The sequence below is a fragment of the Perna viridis genome, chromosome 8 (assembly GCF_037379345.1).
Source record: "Perna viridis isolate PV_CMFRI_1.1 ecotype Kerala chromosome 8, ASM3737934v1, whole genome shotgun sequence".
Classification (NCBI taxonomy): domain Eukaryota; kingdom Metazoa; phylum Mollusca; class Bivalvia; order Mytilida; family Mytilidae; genus Perna; species Perna viridis.
Genome location: NC_142452.1, coordinates 8,176,194 through 8,193,059, shown reverse-complemented (window position 1 = coordinate 8,193,059; position 16,866 = coordinate 8,176,194). Strand labels below are relative to the sequence as shown.

General features: G+C 32.4%; 3 protein-coding genes across 3 annotated transcripts in view; 1 reads left to right on the top strand and 2 right to left on the bottom strand.

The window, feature by feature from the left end:
- LOC148609173 (uncharacterized) overlaps nucleotides 1-2,580 on the top strand; it is a 34,357-nt gene extending 31,777 nt beyond the window's left edge. Inside the window, exon 9 of the mRNA XM_088541251.1 lies at nucleotides 87-2,580. Within this exon, the coding sequence (XP_088397377.1) occupies nucleotides 87-187 (101 nt within the window). The 3' untranslated portion in view covers nucleotides 188-2,580. The remainder of the gene's footprint in view (nucleotides 1-86) is intronic.
- Nucleotides 1-16,866, bottom strand: part of LOC148609162 (uncharacterized) — a 461,126-nt gene that overhangs the window by 37,811 nt on the left and 406,449 nt on the right. The window lies entirely within an intron of this gene.
- The window catches only part of LOC148609172 (branched-chain-amino-acid aminotransferase, cytosolic-like), a 30,109-nt gene continuing 19,871 nt past the window's right edge, over nucleotides 6,629-16,866 (bottom strand). Inside the window, exons 9-11 of the mRNA XM_088595662.1 lie at nucleotides 12,639-12,707; nucleotides 12,130-12,276; nucleotides 6,629-10,730 (exon numbers count right to left, since the gene is read on the bottom strand). Coding sequence (XP_088451788.1) covers nucleotides 10,689-10,730; nucleotides 12,130-12,276; nucleotides 12,639-12,707 — 258 coding nt within the window. The 3' untranslated portion in view covers nucleotides 6,629-10,688. The remainder of the gene's footprint in view (nucleotides 10,731-12,129; nucleotides 12,277-12,638; nucleotides 12,708-16,866) is intronic.

Below are 16,866 nucleotides of genomic sequence, written 5' to 3'. Positions count from 1 at the left end.
AGGCGGAGGAGGTTGGGGTGGAGATACTGGGGGAGGAGGCTTGGGCGGCGATTCTGGTGGAGGATGGGGTGGGGATTCTGGTGGAGGTGGATGGGGTGGGGATTCTGGTGGAGGGGGTGATGGGGGTGGAGCTAGCTGTGGAGGAGGTGGCTGTGGGGGTGGTGGTTGTGGTGGTTGTGGGGGCTAGATGTCATAGCAAGTGTTCTTAAGAATCAAGAACAACATGGGTAAGAATTTTCAATTCAAATGCTGATAATTTTATTCAGTTTTATTCAATTTTATAAATCAATTGCAAAAGCATGTTTTTTTACTCCATTAACTTATTTGAATAAAGTGTTAATTATTCCATTATTAAATTCAAATGGACATAGATATTTACCATATTGTTGACAATTTCTATTATTAGAGCTATAATTAAAGGCCAGATTTTCTCCATTTACTGTGTAGTTAAAGTTCAAGTTTTGGTATGAAGACCATCAACTTTTTTTTTACATACATGCACATATAATACTATTTTGACAGGAATCTGCATTAATCAGAAAACCAGGGTAGAAATAATTATCATCTATTTTCTATTACTATATTGGGTTCAGTATATTGCACAGATAAGGTAGCTAATGTTTTAGGTTTGACTCTAAGATAATGACATATTATTCTTAAGCTTTAATAGGAAAATTAAAGATTTTCTTGTGCAAGAAAAAAGTAATCTGTAGAAAAAAATTATGAAACTAGTCAGACAAGTTATCTAGTTCTTTGAAATAAAGTAGTGGGTCACCAATTTTATATGTTAAATGCAAAAAAAAAAAAAAAAAAAAAAAAATCTTAAAATAAATTTGAACAAAGTTTTTCCCTTTGAAAAGTACTTTTTAGATTTTTTGTAATTTTGAATATTTGATATTATACCCCCACACAAACGCGTGGTTGGTATATTGGATTCATCTTGTCTGTCTGTCCATCATTCCATCTGTCATTCAGTCCATCAAATTTTTTTCAGTTGTCTCAGCTCCCAATGAATGGGTTGATTTCAAATTTGGTGTGTAGCTTTATATAGATGGGGCATATGTTATAAGTGGTTCTGGTTGCTGTTGGATATTAAGGACTTTTTACAAAATGGAATGATAGAGAAATTTTTCGTCACAGAAATCTTGGCTCCCATTGGATGGATTGATTTCACATTTGGTTTGTTTGTTTGTTTGTTGGGGTTTAATGTCCGAGCAGCAATATTTCAGCTATTTTGTGTGAGGCTTTATATAGATGGGGCATAAGCTATTTTAATTACTCTACAACATTAACTTCTTATATTAGTGGGGTATAGTGTACAACTTCATGTATTTGTTAAAATAAATGTTTAAACATATGTTATAAAAATATTTGCATTGCATTGAATATATATTGTTTGTTGTATTCACAAGGTACCCAAAAAGATGCTCTCAGTAAAAGTTGTAATTAGCCTTACATGTTTAATCTGAGAAGTTGGTATATATCAGTTTCTATCTTTATCTAAGTAGCAGCCTTTCTAAAAATCAGATAGGTGATTCAAAACCCCACTGAATTAGTTTTATTTCTTGTTTCAGAAACAGTTTCTGATTATATAACTTATCTTGGTTTTTCATTTGGTTGTTGCACTCTTGAGATAAAATTGTAAAGATTTTACATGAAATTGGCACTTTGCAAGATTTATTGTTCTTGATTTTGTTTCATTTAGTTGATTTTAGGTGGAAATGAATGTATGATTTTCTAAAAAGTGCAGATCTGATTGCAGAAATGATTATAGTTATGTGAAAGTATATACAATGTAGCATATGTAAACTGGAAAAGCATCATTTGTTTGGTGGGTTTTTCTTTGCCATGAATCACTTTACCTTTGGTAGTGTCTGAATTTTATGTGAATTGCTACTTAAATAAAAAGTATTTTTCTTTGGCCATGAGGCTTCACCTTAACTGAAAAAAAATATAGATGGTCTCACTAGTGCCTTTTATACATTGCAGCTCTTGCATTTTAATGTGAAAGTTGATAAGATAAAAAAAAAATACTTAAAATGGGAAAAAAAAACGTACTGCAACTCATCAAAACATAACTTTAGATTGTACTTTTCAGAATTTTATTTCACATTTAGAAATTATTTTCAGTCTAAAAATTGCTGTAACCAGCCCACCATTATTCCATATTTCCAAAATTGTATTTGGCAGTGAGTAATGGTTTATATACATAATATATATGTATATTATGTTTCTCTTCATAATTTGACTTTTAATGAAAACCTTTTCTGTAAGTTTAGAACACGTTCAAAATATTTACATAATTCCATAGAGCTAATGGCATTTAATAAAAATAAGTTTCTAAAATTCCTAATTAAGTTAAAAATGGCTTGAAGTATTATATATTACTTTGTGTTGTAAGAAATAGTGGTAGAAATACTAATTTTATGCCTTAATGTTTTTATCTTGAAAATATATTTCTTATATCTTTATATTCTATTACTTTTATGCAATAATTTTTTTTCTTATTTAGCTGTTTGTATTTGAATTTCTGTGATAATACTGGAGATACTGGTAATCAAAATATATAATGTAGTCTAACATTTGTTGTTGCTTACAGTGCCATGTCATATTTTGGTTATGTCAATCAGATTGTCAGCATCTGTTCACAATATACATCTAGTAATATCATATTTCAATCTCTTCTATGAACACTACATTGTCAGTTTAATTTTTAATCTCTTAATGTACTTTGAGTGTCAGGGTAAAACAGCATTGATCATAATATATCTGCCTTAGATGTAAACCTTACATTCCAATTTACCTACCCATAGGTAAAGATCAGTAAACATCCAACAACAGTATACAGGATGAAATAAGCTTCCATTTACTTCCGCTTTAAAATAAATGTTTGCTGAAGAAGAAAAAAAAACAGAAAACAACTTAAAAATATAGATCTTGGCATTCCACAGCATGATATGACCACAGCATGTTGTACTCTGTTAAATTGGGGCAAGTGTGGATACAACATTAGTTTTTGACACATTGAAGCATAGGAAAAGAGTAATCAAGGTAACCAAAACTCTAGCGGAAATCAAAAGAATGTAATTCAGGAACAAAGACCAGACATGGAAAACAGATAAACACAACAAAGAAAATAAAGTAACTATAATAATACATACAAAGTAACAAAAGTTAATGAGCAACTCCACAGAGAACTGGGAGCATGGACCAGGTGCACATATAGGGTAAGCGTCCTCTGCTTTTCTAGGAAAACCGGTCGAGTTGCTCATAAAAAATCGTCCGGGTAGACGATAGAGGAAAGGAAAACTATGACACGTTGAACAATTCAGTTTTCATGCTGCATGATGGATACACTGTAACAATCCTCCAAGTTCATGATGACGACCATATAACTTTTTTAGTGATGACTTCAATCTTGTAGCAACATAATCCTGTTCCAAATGTTTCAAGTTTTGCACACTTGTTGAATTTAGGCATTCTTCGGCACTCGTGATATTTTGGTTATTCACCCTTTCCAATTAGTAATTCTATTATTCAGAGTTTGTTGTGTTAACAACAGAAAGATTCTGTATAGAAGGATTATTTCATTCCACTGATTGAATTTTAGAAAAATCATATAGTTTTCTATTTAACGTATTTACAGGCTGCAAATTCTTGTCCGAAAATGCCAAAACTTGAAATAGTGGAAAGTTGTCATTTGGAGTTTTCCAGAAATGAAATGACTTACATGGGCAATGCTACTCAATCCAAGACCAAAAACTGAAGGGATAACAACCTAGGCACCAACTGTGCACAAAATCATGTAAATCTTTATCTGAAATGGTTAAACATATTTTGTTAGTAAATTTTGATAGTATGGTTCTTCGAAATAAGCATATTTTTGTGATGAATAATTCTAGCTTTTTCAAATACACTGCTGAAATTTACCCCAAGGAATTAACTTTGAATAAAGCTGATAATGACAGCTTTAATTGTCCTTTTCTGGATCTGGATGTTTCCATTTCACAAGGTAAACACAAAACAAAAATTTACGACAAGAGGGATGATTTTTCGTTTCCAATTGTTAATTTTTCCTTCTTTGACAGGGACATTCCATTGGCTCCTTCATATGGTGTATATATTTCTCAACTTGTTTGATATGTCTGTGTTTATAGCAGAGTTACAGATTTAATGAATGAAATCTCTGTATTACTGGTAAATTGTTGAGTCAAGGTTTTTGTTACCATAAATTAATTAACAATTTTACTAAATTCTTCCATAAATATAAAGATTTGATGCTGAAGTTTAGCTGTACTCATCGTAACGTAACCAAAAATGGGATTTTACATCCTAGTTTATATGGTAAAGCTCGAAAGTTTAAACAGAATCCTTTTATATTCAAAAATATTTGAACTTATCTGTAAGGGTTATCTTCGCTGTATCATTGTTAAATATTTGAATTCTGTTTTATTGGTTCTAACTTTGATTCCCTTGTTAATAAATTAAATACAGTATTAATTAATTCTATTACATTTTCCTACTTCCTGCCATTACTCTTTATCTTGGCTTTTGCACAAAGACTTTGTTTCACTTAATCATTCTAAGATACATTTTCACTAAATCCTGTTAGTTGTGTTTTTATTGATATTTTTGTTTGAGTAGATAAGGTGTGTTTATCAGTTGTTTTTGGATTTGGAACTAGCTTTCAGAAACAGCGAAGATGCAGCTTGTTGTCGTTCGTCCTATTTGTTAAAGTGTTCATATTCTGTGTCAATTCCAGGAGTTAAATCTGAATTTAAGATTTTTATAGTTAGTTCTATTGTTGTATTTCCCTACCACTGTCCCAGATTAGTAGGGTCAACTCTCACAAACATGTTTTAACACCGCCACATACTTTATATGCCTGTCACAAGCCGTGAACTTGTAGTCCAATGGTTGTCGTTGCTTTTTATATTCTTTATTCATCTTTATACGTTTTTTTGTATAGATTATGTTGATTTATGTCTTTTATGAATAGTTTCACTTTATATATTTTGAGGATATTACAGTTTGCTTTATGGTATGGGTTTTGCCCATCATTGAAGACGGTGTAGTGACCTGTAGAAGGTTAATTGTATGTTGCTTAGTTTTTGGTGGATCACAGTCTCCTTGGCAACCATACCATATCTTCTATAATTATATGACATTCTTGTCTTTGCTATTTCTTTTGTCACAGGTTTTTATTTCACTTGTGCCTAACATGACTACAATGACTTTTCCTATTGTAGTAAGCTCTGTATTTTTAAGCAAAACTTTTCTGTCATGCATAGTAACTATCAAGTTGTCCGTGATTTGATTTCTCTTATAACATAGTTAACCTTAGAGAGTTAAATAAATGACCGGCAGTATAAATTTGTAGATGACTGTTTTCTTTCATTAAGGTGTACCATCTTCTGACTTTGACAGAATTACGCTCATCTTAACAATGATACTAATGTAGATTTCTACACTTAGCGATGGGTGTCTGGCTAGAAGCAGGAACTGCTTACCCTTCTGGTGCATCTTCAGTTCACCCCAATTTTGCTGTCTGGTTTTCTATGTGTACTTTTTTGCTTCTTTTGTGTTCGATTTGTTGTTCTATCAGTATGTTGTCCTTTTGGCGTTCCCAGTGTGTCCAAAAAATTCTGTCGTTTGTACCTTCTGTATTGCTACTTAAATTTATCTTCCGATCAGTTAGGTTATGGTGGTTAAAACCGATTACCGTCTTTCCAGTAGCATTTTATTAAGTAGAGCTCTCCTTCAGTCAGTAGTGGTCTCTTTTTAAGTTCATGCTCTGTGTGTGTATGTGTGTGTGACAGACACAATACATTTACACTACTTGCTAAAAAAAGGATATACTTATTTTATTACTTTGCCCCACCCATTCAAGTTTGTAACGACAATACATTGAATTAAACTTGTGAAAGATTACAATACTTGCCATTATTCTAAAATTCCTTTGTTTGTATTTGTTTATACAAAAAGGAAGACAAAAGGGGCATTCGGATTTTTGATCTGTAAAAAAACAAGGCCACCAAGTCTATTTAACATTAGAGTAAAGCCAGTTATTTCAAGGTATATCTTATAAACTGTGAGAGATAGAGAAAAAAAGATGTGTTACTTCTTTAGCTTAAATAAGTCTACAAAATTACGTCTCCTAGGACTGAAGTTGTGGTACCACTCCTTTCAGGATACCATAAGGAACATTTATACCAACTTCCAATAAATTCTTACTAGTAGTTTCAGAGAAGATTGAAGAAAAGTGTACAGACAACAATTACATATGATGGAAATAGCTCAAGATGAGCTAAAATTTTTTAAAAGTGTTTTAAAAAAAATAGCAATGTCATAAGAGGGCCGTTTGATCTGCTTTTGTTTAATTAAACATTGTATTGAATGCATGAAATACCTGCCTGTGATAGCAATCAATGCATGAATCTATCATTAATACTCTAAATTTTAGTGAGGGCTGATGAACTGTGTACAATCTATAACAATTGTGGCTTGGTACAACTTTCTGGCAAACTCCAAATGAACATATAAATAACCAGCTATGTAGCTCTGAACCCCAATAATGTGCCACAAGCACGTGAAGAAGGCTATAAAGTTGTATAGATAAACAATAAAATAACTGCACACTCTTTAATGTAACAAAAATTAGCTGCAAATACAACAAAAAAAATTAAACAAATATGGCTATTTATAATACACCACACAAACTTTTTCATATTAATTGTGTATAATTTCCATTATTTGCATTTTGTTTAAATGACAGCATTTCTGAAAAATTGTAATGGCAATATTCGCTGAAGTTATGATTTCACTGAAAATAATCCTTCATAAAGCATTTATCTAACTTAAACAAAAAGTCAGAAGTTTCATACAGTGTGCGTTAAAAACATCACACCACAAATGCTACATTTAAACACCACTCGTATTTCTAATCTTGCAGTTCATTACCTTGGTTACCTTGATTACTCTAAAAAAGTTATAATTGAAAGCTCCTTTTAATCTACTGTACTTACTTCCAGTAAATAATATAGGAATATTTAAAATTTTTCACAAGATACAAGTTATTGTACAGAAGTATTTTTTATTAAGAAAAAATAGTATAATTTTCAGACAATATGAAACTTGTAAGAAGAATTCAGGGATTATTGCTACATGTGTGTAATTTGTGGAAATTTCATCTAGTTTCAGACTGTTAATACTGTCAGCACTATGGCATGAGTAGTGAAATTGTAACAACAACTGAAATCAATAAAAACACTAATGACTTCAATCTGAGCAGTGTCTTAACAGCCATTAGTGTCATGTTCACTGAAATAATTTTTGGTCTTACAATTCTTTTTTCTTTCAAATTGAAAGTTAAAAGTTTTCTCAAATTTTCTGTCCACACCAAACAATACCAGAACTAAAGATCTGTTTTTATCTTCAGTACAAGATACAAAGAAAACCATTCTACATATGTCTACTTGGTAGCTATGTTATATATGGTATAAAAAAACAACTAAAATGAGCCACGTGAAAATACTATTACTACTAAATGTTAAAAAATACATTCAAATATTCCATTCTTCTACAGTTTATATTTATACCATAATAATAAAGAACAATAGTAATAGATGATGAAAAATATTAAGTTTAAAGGTATAGGACTAGATACATTCAAGTAGACGTAAAAATTTCAGGTATGCCTTCCAAAAATTGGTTTCATTACTAGCATAAATCACAAATCTAAACTAGATGTGAGAACAGAACATCTGTCTGAAACATGACACCTGTCTAAGCAGTCAAGTGATATGGATAAAGAGTATCGTATTTCTGCATTAATCATCATCAGAAGAAAACAAAGTTTTTGACTGTACAAATGGCCTGTGTTGTAAGAACCATTTGTATAAGATTGACAAGCATTATGGCAATTAAACATCATTTAATCAGCATGAAAAAAAATAGCAGCAAGCCACATGTCCCCCCACTGAGCATAAAAAGTTGAAGTGCGAAAGTACCATGACTCATATAAAATTTGTCAAGTCAAAAGGCTGCACAATATGATCATTACAAATAATGACTAACAATCCTACAAATTTTGAACCAAATCTGTTGAGTAGTTTCAGAGGAGTTGGGCCCACCAAAAGTACAGACTGAAAGACACATGCATGAATGCATGAATACTGGTATATCTATTTCCCTTTCTGTGTTGTGGTGAAGGACAAAAAATAGATTGAAGCAAATGGCTGCCCTATTCATGGTCTGTATCACAAGGAAAAAAGGTAGATTATGAATTTGGAAAGAGACGATGTCTAAAAATACACCGGTGTACATCAGTATTGAGCATTTAAAAGTAAGAGGTTTGGCACACTATTAAGTAACAAATACAAAAGAATAATTGACAAATATATATGGTAAAAATTCTGAATTTTAAAAAATTGAAATAGAGTTGCATGCATGTTGAGCTACTAACTAATACAAATTTCGTGCAATGATAAATTAAGTACTATTTTCAATCTTATTTTTTTTGGATCAATAATAATTTTATTATTTATACGACCCCAATTAATGTTTTAATTTTGAAATAAATCACATTTCAAAGCAGTGAAGTCCTATAACCGTACCTGAATACAAAGTCTTCCTGATACAGTATTTATATTTTGAGCTAATAAGTATAAGATATTACAGTTTTTTGTACTCCCCCCCATTTATTCCTCTCATTTAGCGTGTGTGAGTGGAAATTATTATGGAGAACTAAGAACACTCATTACATAAGAACATGCAATTGATGATCACTATCACTCAAACCAATTACCTCGTTTTCGACTTGCCTGCTCAAATTAGAGAATTAACTCAAACAAAACTACCTATGTTAACCCATTTTGAACTATACAAATACCATTAACAAACCAGTTTGTGACAATTCCTATAAACAGTTACAGGCATTTAAGGAACAAAATAACTATGATACAACTGCAAACCATTCACAAGCTAAAAACCTTCTGAAAGCAGAAAAATGGTGCAACACAACAGCAATATATAGAAGAACATAAACTACTGTTAGTCAGGTAAAAAAACATTTTTTGATCAATTCACACATAAAAGATATCAAATTTCACTAAGTTGTACTCAACCATGGGTTATAAATTACAAAGAAAATTATGTTAAACATGAAAAAATTCTACCTGCAGTTGTTATTATTAGTAGTAGTGATCCATACCTATTACCCACTGCTTTTTGTATTACCTAAAAACTAATTTTATACACTTTTATGTTTTTTTATTATTAAAAAAGCACAATTAAAACAGAGACATATTGAGACATCAATTATGTATCAGTCAAGCATTTCAAGCAGAAATTTCTAATCAAAATGCTATTAGGAGTTTGATTGATGAGTGTTTCCATCAATCCTAACACTTATATACAAAAATATTACAGCATTCTAAGTTAGTAAAATACATTGCATAGCTTAACTTTATAAAAAAACATACTATTATTAAGACATAACTTCATAGTCAAGAAAATAAAATAAGCAGAAGAAAATAAAGGCATTTTAAAGCTCTTATTCCTTCAGTTCATAGATCACTATATGTATTACCATCTACAAAAAGTAAAGTTCTAGATTACACTTTTTACTCGATTAACATAAAATAGAAAAATCGGGTTTTGTTCAGATGAGATTCATCAAAGGAAAAAATATATATAACATGATAAAAATCAACTTCCATGTCATATATTTCTTATGTATCTTTAAAAAATGTAAGGAAAATAGCTTTAAGTGATAATAAAAAACTAGGACATATTTACTACTACAAAGCTGTATATTCATAATAAACTTGACTTAATTGTTAGGTATGTTAATACAGTTTTATCACAGACTTATGACAATTGTTGAATTTAATTAATTTTATAATAATACAGCAAATATTACATGGAGACCTCAAAAACAAAGAAGAAATAAAGTTTGTGTGCATTAGATACAGACAGTGTAAATGTCATTCAAAATATAATCAATTAAAAACTTTCAAGAACAGATCTTTAATTAAATGCAAAAATAGAAAAAGAAAAGAAAAAAAAATAAATACAAAAATGGAGCTAAAATAAAAATTATAAGAGATTTCATATTTCAATACTGTACAGAGATTCATATTCCAATACTGTGAAAAAAAAGATACAAAATTGATCCAAATAATGAAGGATATGAGTACTTCAGAGTGTATGTAACTTTGTTCTATCTAAAATGTTGTACACCACAATATTCAAAACAAAGAAACCATACCACAAGAGCTGTCAAATAATGCCATTGAAAATATAATAACTTGATTTTAATTTATGTTTCAAAGTATTAATAATCAAAAACAAAAAAATACAAAATATAATTTAGATTATAAAAGCCATGCCACGATTCAACCCTATTATGTAAAATGAAGATTCTTTAAGTATTACTACTACGACAAAAAAAAATAAATAAGAATTCACAAATCTCTATAACCACATCCATGGATACTTTTGAGATTCAGATGTTCTTGTCACATGAATTTTTAGTGCTATCACATGATCAGAGATTCTGGTAACATGATATGAGATTCTAGTCACATGATTTAAGATATACATCACATGATTCCTTTGATCCACAAACCAGACATTATAAGGATTAGCAGGTCACATGATTGATATTTTGCTCACTAGAGAGGACATCATTCTATAGATTCCATCCAATCACTTTTGGTTCTGCCATACTAAAAACAAAAATTAAAAAATAGTATTTAATTAAAAACATATATCAGCAATGTACCATACCAAAGGCCTGTCCTACCTTTTTATCTGAGGAAAATTTGGATCCTGCCTTTTTATTTCATATTTCATCCTAGTCCCCTCTAAAAATCAAACGGTAATATCTTACCACAGGGTGTATTAATGTCTGATTCTTTATAGGAGGTATAACCAAGTGAATCTGGAACATTGGCTAAGTAATATATATGTAGCCTGTCTCAAAAAAATTAACAAATAATCTTCCATCTTTTTATACAAGCCACAGTGATTCTAATATTCACAAAACATAGTTTAACTACTGTCTTATAGGTAAAATTCCAGTTCTCCCTGTTAACCATGTGGAGTAGTGAATAGAGAAGTGTCAAAACATCATTTCCATTTAATTCTTGAGAAAATCTCTCTGATGCTACAATTGGTCTTACTATGACTGATTACCTGGTGATTTGTCGTAGATAGTTTTGACTGTACATTAGTAAAGAAGATAAAATTAGGAAATAATTTATAAAGATTCCAATGTATCATTGTTTTGTCTGCACCAGGCCACACATGTCATCTTATTTAACCAAAAGCGATATTAAGTCCAGGGTAAAATAATTTAACATGGCCAGTCTATAGTAAAAATAAGTGGAGAGTCCAGCATGAAACAACCACAGCATTTTGAAAAATGTTCACTTGAGGCAAATGTGGACACGATATTAGTTTTTGACACACTTAATCGTATCATTTTAAGGTACAACTGGTTTAGAAACAATGTATTACAAAATCTAAAAGTCAATTTATGTTGCCTTATGGTTGTGGCCTATTTATGTTGCCTTATGGTTGTGGCCTATTTAAGTTGCCTTATGGTTGTGGCCTATTTATGTTGCCTTAAGGTTGTGGCCTATTTGACCTGTTATAACTTGAAAACTGTCAGTGATTTCAGAACAGATGCCAACAACAGGGTAATACCATTATACATACAAACAATTTTTGCACATATAAAAACTACATGGATGGGCTGCACAAATTAACCACTGTGAAGCAAAATTCTAATGTCAAGTTGGTAAAATTGAGAAAAGTTGATCTATGTCATCCAATATATTACCATCATATGCAAGTTATGTCTATGATGCTATTCATGCATTTAATGCTGCTTTTAAAACCATGGGTGGATATAAGGACTTTGAAACATGTCATATTAGAATATTTCCACAGGTGTTTAAATCTTCTTGTCAATTGTCCAGTTCTCTAACAAAGAAAGATCATCAGGTGATTGTCATTTAATAATGGGAAGCCAACTCTAATTTTCTGAACATCATCACTGCATGCAATATTAACATACATTCCTAAATACATACAGAGAGACAGGCATTGTTTATAACATACCTGTATATCTGTGAGTTCATTGTAAAACCTCATGGTGATAGGAGCTCCATTAGACATGGTAGGAATGTTCAACATTTCATCCATGTATAGTATCTCCTTCACAGGACAAACTACGCAGGCAGTACCAGCACCAAACATTTCCATCAGCTACAATGAAACAAGTCAACAGACAAATAAAAATATTCATAACATCAATAATGTTTCAAATCTGTCACATAGAAAAAAGTTGTTATATTTTAAAACAACAATACACTTGAGCTCTTGCCTAAATTAGGCATTAAAAAGACCCATACCAAATAAGAAAGTAAAATAGGAGCTTCCTTCCATTAAGATAGCTCACCAAATTCTAAAACTCACTCAAAGTATGGCATTATCAGTATGGTACTCCATGTACATCAATAATGATGAACATACTAATAAAACTAGGTCCAAGTTCAGAATTTATTACTGTGAAAGCTGTGACTACTTAGTTCTTTATTCTCAATAGCTTAAGGGTTGACAAAACTTACCCTCTTTTCCTTCAATGCCTTTTTCACTTCTGCCATAGTGTAAGGTCTCTCTGTAACTTTGAATTCACCCTGAAATGAAACAAGAAATATTGAAAGCAAGCTAAAACAGAATAACCAGCAATTCTCTGTGACTTTAATCATGTTAATAATGACATTTCATTCCTTCTGATTTTCAAGATGATTTTCATATGACCTTGACCCCAATATACAATGACCTTGTTAGTGGCATTATTAATTTGTAATGGACATTAGCTGAATGGTATTATCATGACCCTATCATTACATTATTTCAGGTTTTTTTTTAGCTTAATGGTAATGGTTCATTTAAGTTTAAGCTGATAAGCAGAAGTTCTGGACTATTGAATTGGCCTAGGAAGGGTTATACTAACAAGACATTACTATACAGAGACAATTTTTCTTAGTTTGATTTGGGAATAGATAAGCAAGTACTAATGTAGTAGTGCAATTTGAGGATGTGCCCTAGATTATCATCATTTATCTCCTGCAGTACATGAATCCACCCTTGTCATTTTGCTCAAAATGACCCTAGAATTGACTCCAAATGACACTTTTGATGTCTGAGGAAACCGTTCTTCTAAAGTGAAATTCACAGTTGAAGCAAATATAACTGTATTGTTTTATGGAAACATATGTTCAGGACTGATATGAAAATGTATGTTTTTGTACATCACTGGTGGATCCAGAGTTTTAGGTAAGGGGGGGGAGGGGGTGCAAAAAAAAAATTTCTGACAGGATCACCGGTGAGGATCATGAAGTGATCCTAATTTGCTAGGGGGTATGGGGGTGTCAAGAATATATCACAATAGACAATTGTTACTGACATTACTATGTGACGTGATTATTGTAAAACATCTCACTACTGTAACGTCAGATTGTATACATACGTTGAAACTAAATACAAGTTGAATCAAGCGAAAGTCTCGTTATACTAAAAGCAAAGTACTAACCAACCCAATCCCAGATATTGGTGCCGTGACCAAAGGAGAAATTCAAAAATGTGAGACGAGGCCACAGAAGTGCTGTTACTAAACTTATCAACAAAACAGAACAGAAAATTCGGAACAATGATATTAGCACAGCAGAACTGTTGGCAATCATTGATACTCTTACCAAGAAGCAGAAAGTTTTACAGACTTATGATGGCCAGATACTAGAAGAAACAGAAGGAGAAAACATGGAACAGGAAATCTCAGAAACTGACGATTATAATCTTTTTGTGGAAGTGACAATGCAGAAATTCAAGGAAACAACACAGTCATCAGGAATGGTGAGTTTACCCTCAAATCCTCAAATTCGCTCTTTTTCTCATGCACAGCTTTCATACCCACCCTGTGACATGAATCAAAATACCAATTCCTCTATTCACATACCACAGCAAATATCAGTATATGTATCTAACCCACCCGCAGACCCCTTGAATCATTCCGCAGGAAATACGAGAAATCATAGTACAGTAATAATGCCACAAGATTTCATCACAAACTTCCAACTTTAGAACTTCCGATCTTCTCCGGAGATGTTATGTTATGGCAAACGTTTTGGGAATCATTTGAAGTATCTGTACACAATAATCCCTTACTGTCAAATATTCAGAAATTCACATACCTGAAAGCTCAACTTCATCATGCAGCTCAGAGATGCATATCTGGATTAGCCCATACGCATGCAAATTATGACAAAGCAGTTGCATTACTCAAGAAACGATTTGGCCAACAGAAGAAAATAATTGATGCTCATATGCAAAAGTTAGTTTATATTCCCAGTCCAACAATGTCTTGAGAAGTTAAGTATTTTCTATATTAAAATAGAGACAAGTATCAGAGGTTTGGAATCCCTCAGACAGAGTCATAAAATGTATGGCGCACTTTTAACTCCTATCATATTAAGAAAGTTACCGTCCGAAATGAGAAAAAATCTTACTAGAGTCAACGGTAATAATTGGGACATTAATACAATCAGAAGAAGGAGGCTATGACTTATTAGTTAATAATGATAATACAACTCTTACCGCATCTTTTGTCACAAGAGTGTCTCACAAACATAGTTATAAATCACAGTCTAGGAGGCAAGGTAATACACCAAAAACAAATACCACAAAGTTATGTGCATACTGCAACTTGCCACACCCATCAAATGATTGCACAAAAGTACAAGAGACTGAAGCATGATATGGGATAGTTAAGAGGAAAAAGTTATGTTACAATTGCTTGAGTACACACAAGGCATCTGAATGTCGCTCTCGTCAATACATGTAGAACTTGTGAAAAGAAACACCATACTAGTTTATGTAACCAAAGAAATAAACCAGTAGACCAAGCTTAACCTGTTACCGTCAATGCAGTAAAATCTATCAGAGCTGAAGCTGTACCAGTTTCTACAGAGGTTTTGTTAAAAACTGCCATTTCTCCAGTGTGGTTCAACTATGGCTAACATTTTACTTGATGAGGGATTGCAAAAGTCCCTCATTTCTGAAGATCTTGCCATAAAGTTGCAGATAAAACCCCATGGAACTACAACACTAAACTTAGCAACTTTTGGAGCAACCAATTGTAACCTCAGAAACATGAACAAAGCAACTATTTGCTTTGAAACTGAAAATAGTGAAGTATTACCAATAGAAGTACTCATTGTTCCAGGAATAGCTGTTCCACTCAGCAATGTAGCTCATTTTGAGACTGCCAAGCTGCCATACTTAAGAGGACATAGACTAGCACATCCGATCACAAGATACAACAAATTTGAAATCAATCTGTTGATTGGTGCTGAACACTACTGGCAAGTAGTACAAGATGAGTTTATTCGAGGACAGTGCCCTACAGCCGTCAAATCCAAACTGGGTTACCTTATTTCCAGTCCGTTAATGATCAGAACGGCAGTTACAATGGCAATAATGATGCTGAATGTACTGCTAGACCATAAATTGGAGGAACACGATTTAGAACGATTTTGGAACTTAGAATCGATGGGCATATCTCAACACGATACTCCAAAGAATGCTGTCAACTTTTACGAGTCTTACGAAAAGTCTGGAATTACACTAAAAGACAAGAAATATTGTGCAAAACTGCCATGGACTGATGATTGCCCTGAGCTTAAAATAAACAAAAATATTGAACTGAAATGGACAGAAAACGTTATCAATAGACTAAGCAAAGATCCAAATATGCTCAAAATGTATGGTGAAAAAACAAGTGACCAAAAAAAGCGTGGATTTATAGAGCAAGTATCAGAAGATGAACCAACCCCAGAAAAAGTTCTTTACATACCCCACCACGCTGTAAAGAAAGATTCATTATCTATGCCCATCCGCATAGTATATGACTGCAGCTGTAAGAAATCACTAACTAGTGCCAGTTTGAATGATTGTCTAAAGTCTGTTACCCCAGTACTCAATGATCTGACTGGAATTCTTGCATGTTTTCGTCTACATAAATATGCAGTTTCTACAGATATAGAAAAGGCTTTCCTACAAATCGAATTACACAAAGATGACCGTGATGTAATTAGGTTTTTCTGGTTAAGCAACCCAGAAGATGTAACAAGCCCGTTACTGACATACTGTTTTAAGGCCATATTATTCGGGACTACTTGTTCTCCTTACATTCTCAATGCAACAATGCTGAAGCACCTGAAAACCATGTGAAACTACAGACACATTGAAGAAAGATATATACGTTAACAACATACTTTTAAGCTTTGAAAATGAAACTCAGATGATGACATTTTACAAGGAATCATGTTCCATACTTGCGAATGGTGGATTCAATTTACACTCTTGGTCATCTAACAGCACCTTGCTACGCACCACCGCAGAATCTGAAAACACCATCGACAAAGATGGCCTGGTGAAAATATTAGGACTACGTTGGGAAGTAAAATCAGATAAAATCTTATTCCAAAATTCATTGTCAGAGCCCCAAGAAGTGGTTACAAAGCATGGTGTCTTAAAAGAATCTTCAAAGATATTTGATCTGCTGGGAATACTTAGCCCAATTATGGTTCTGACTCAAAAGCTGTGGAAACACAAATTAAATTGGAATACGTCTCTACCTGACAACATGTATAGTAGAGTGGAAATCTGTACTTACTGATTTAACTGAATGTATTAAACTTGAGATGCTGAGATACTATTTTCCTGATTCAGACAACTTTAATGGAGTAAATAAATTACACATTTTCACAGATGTCAGCCAGCAAGCATATAGTG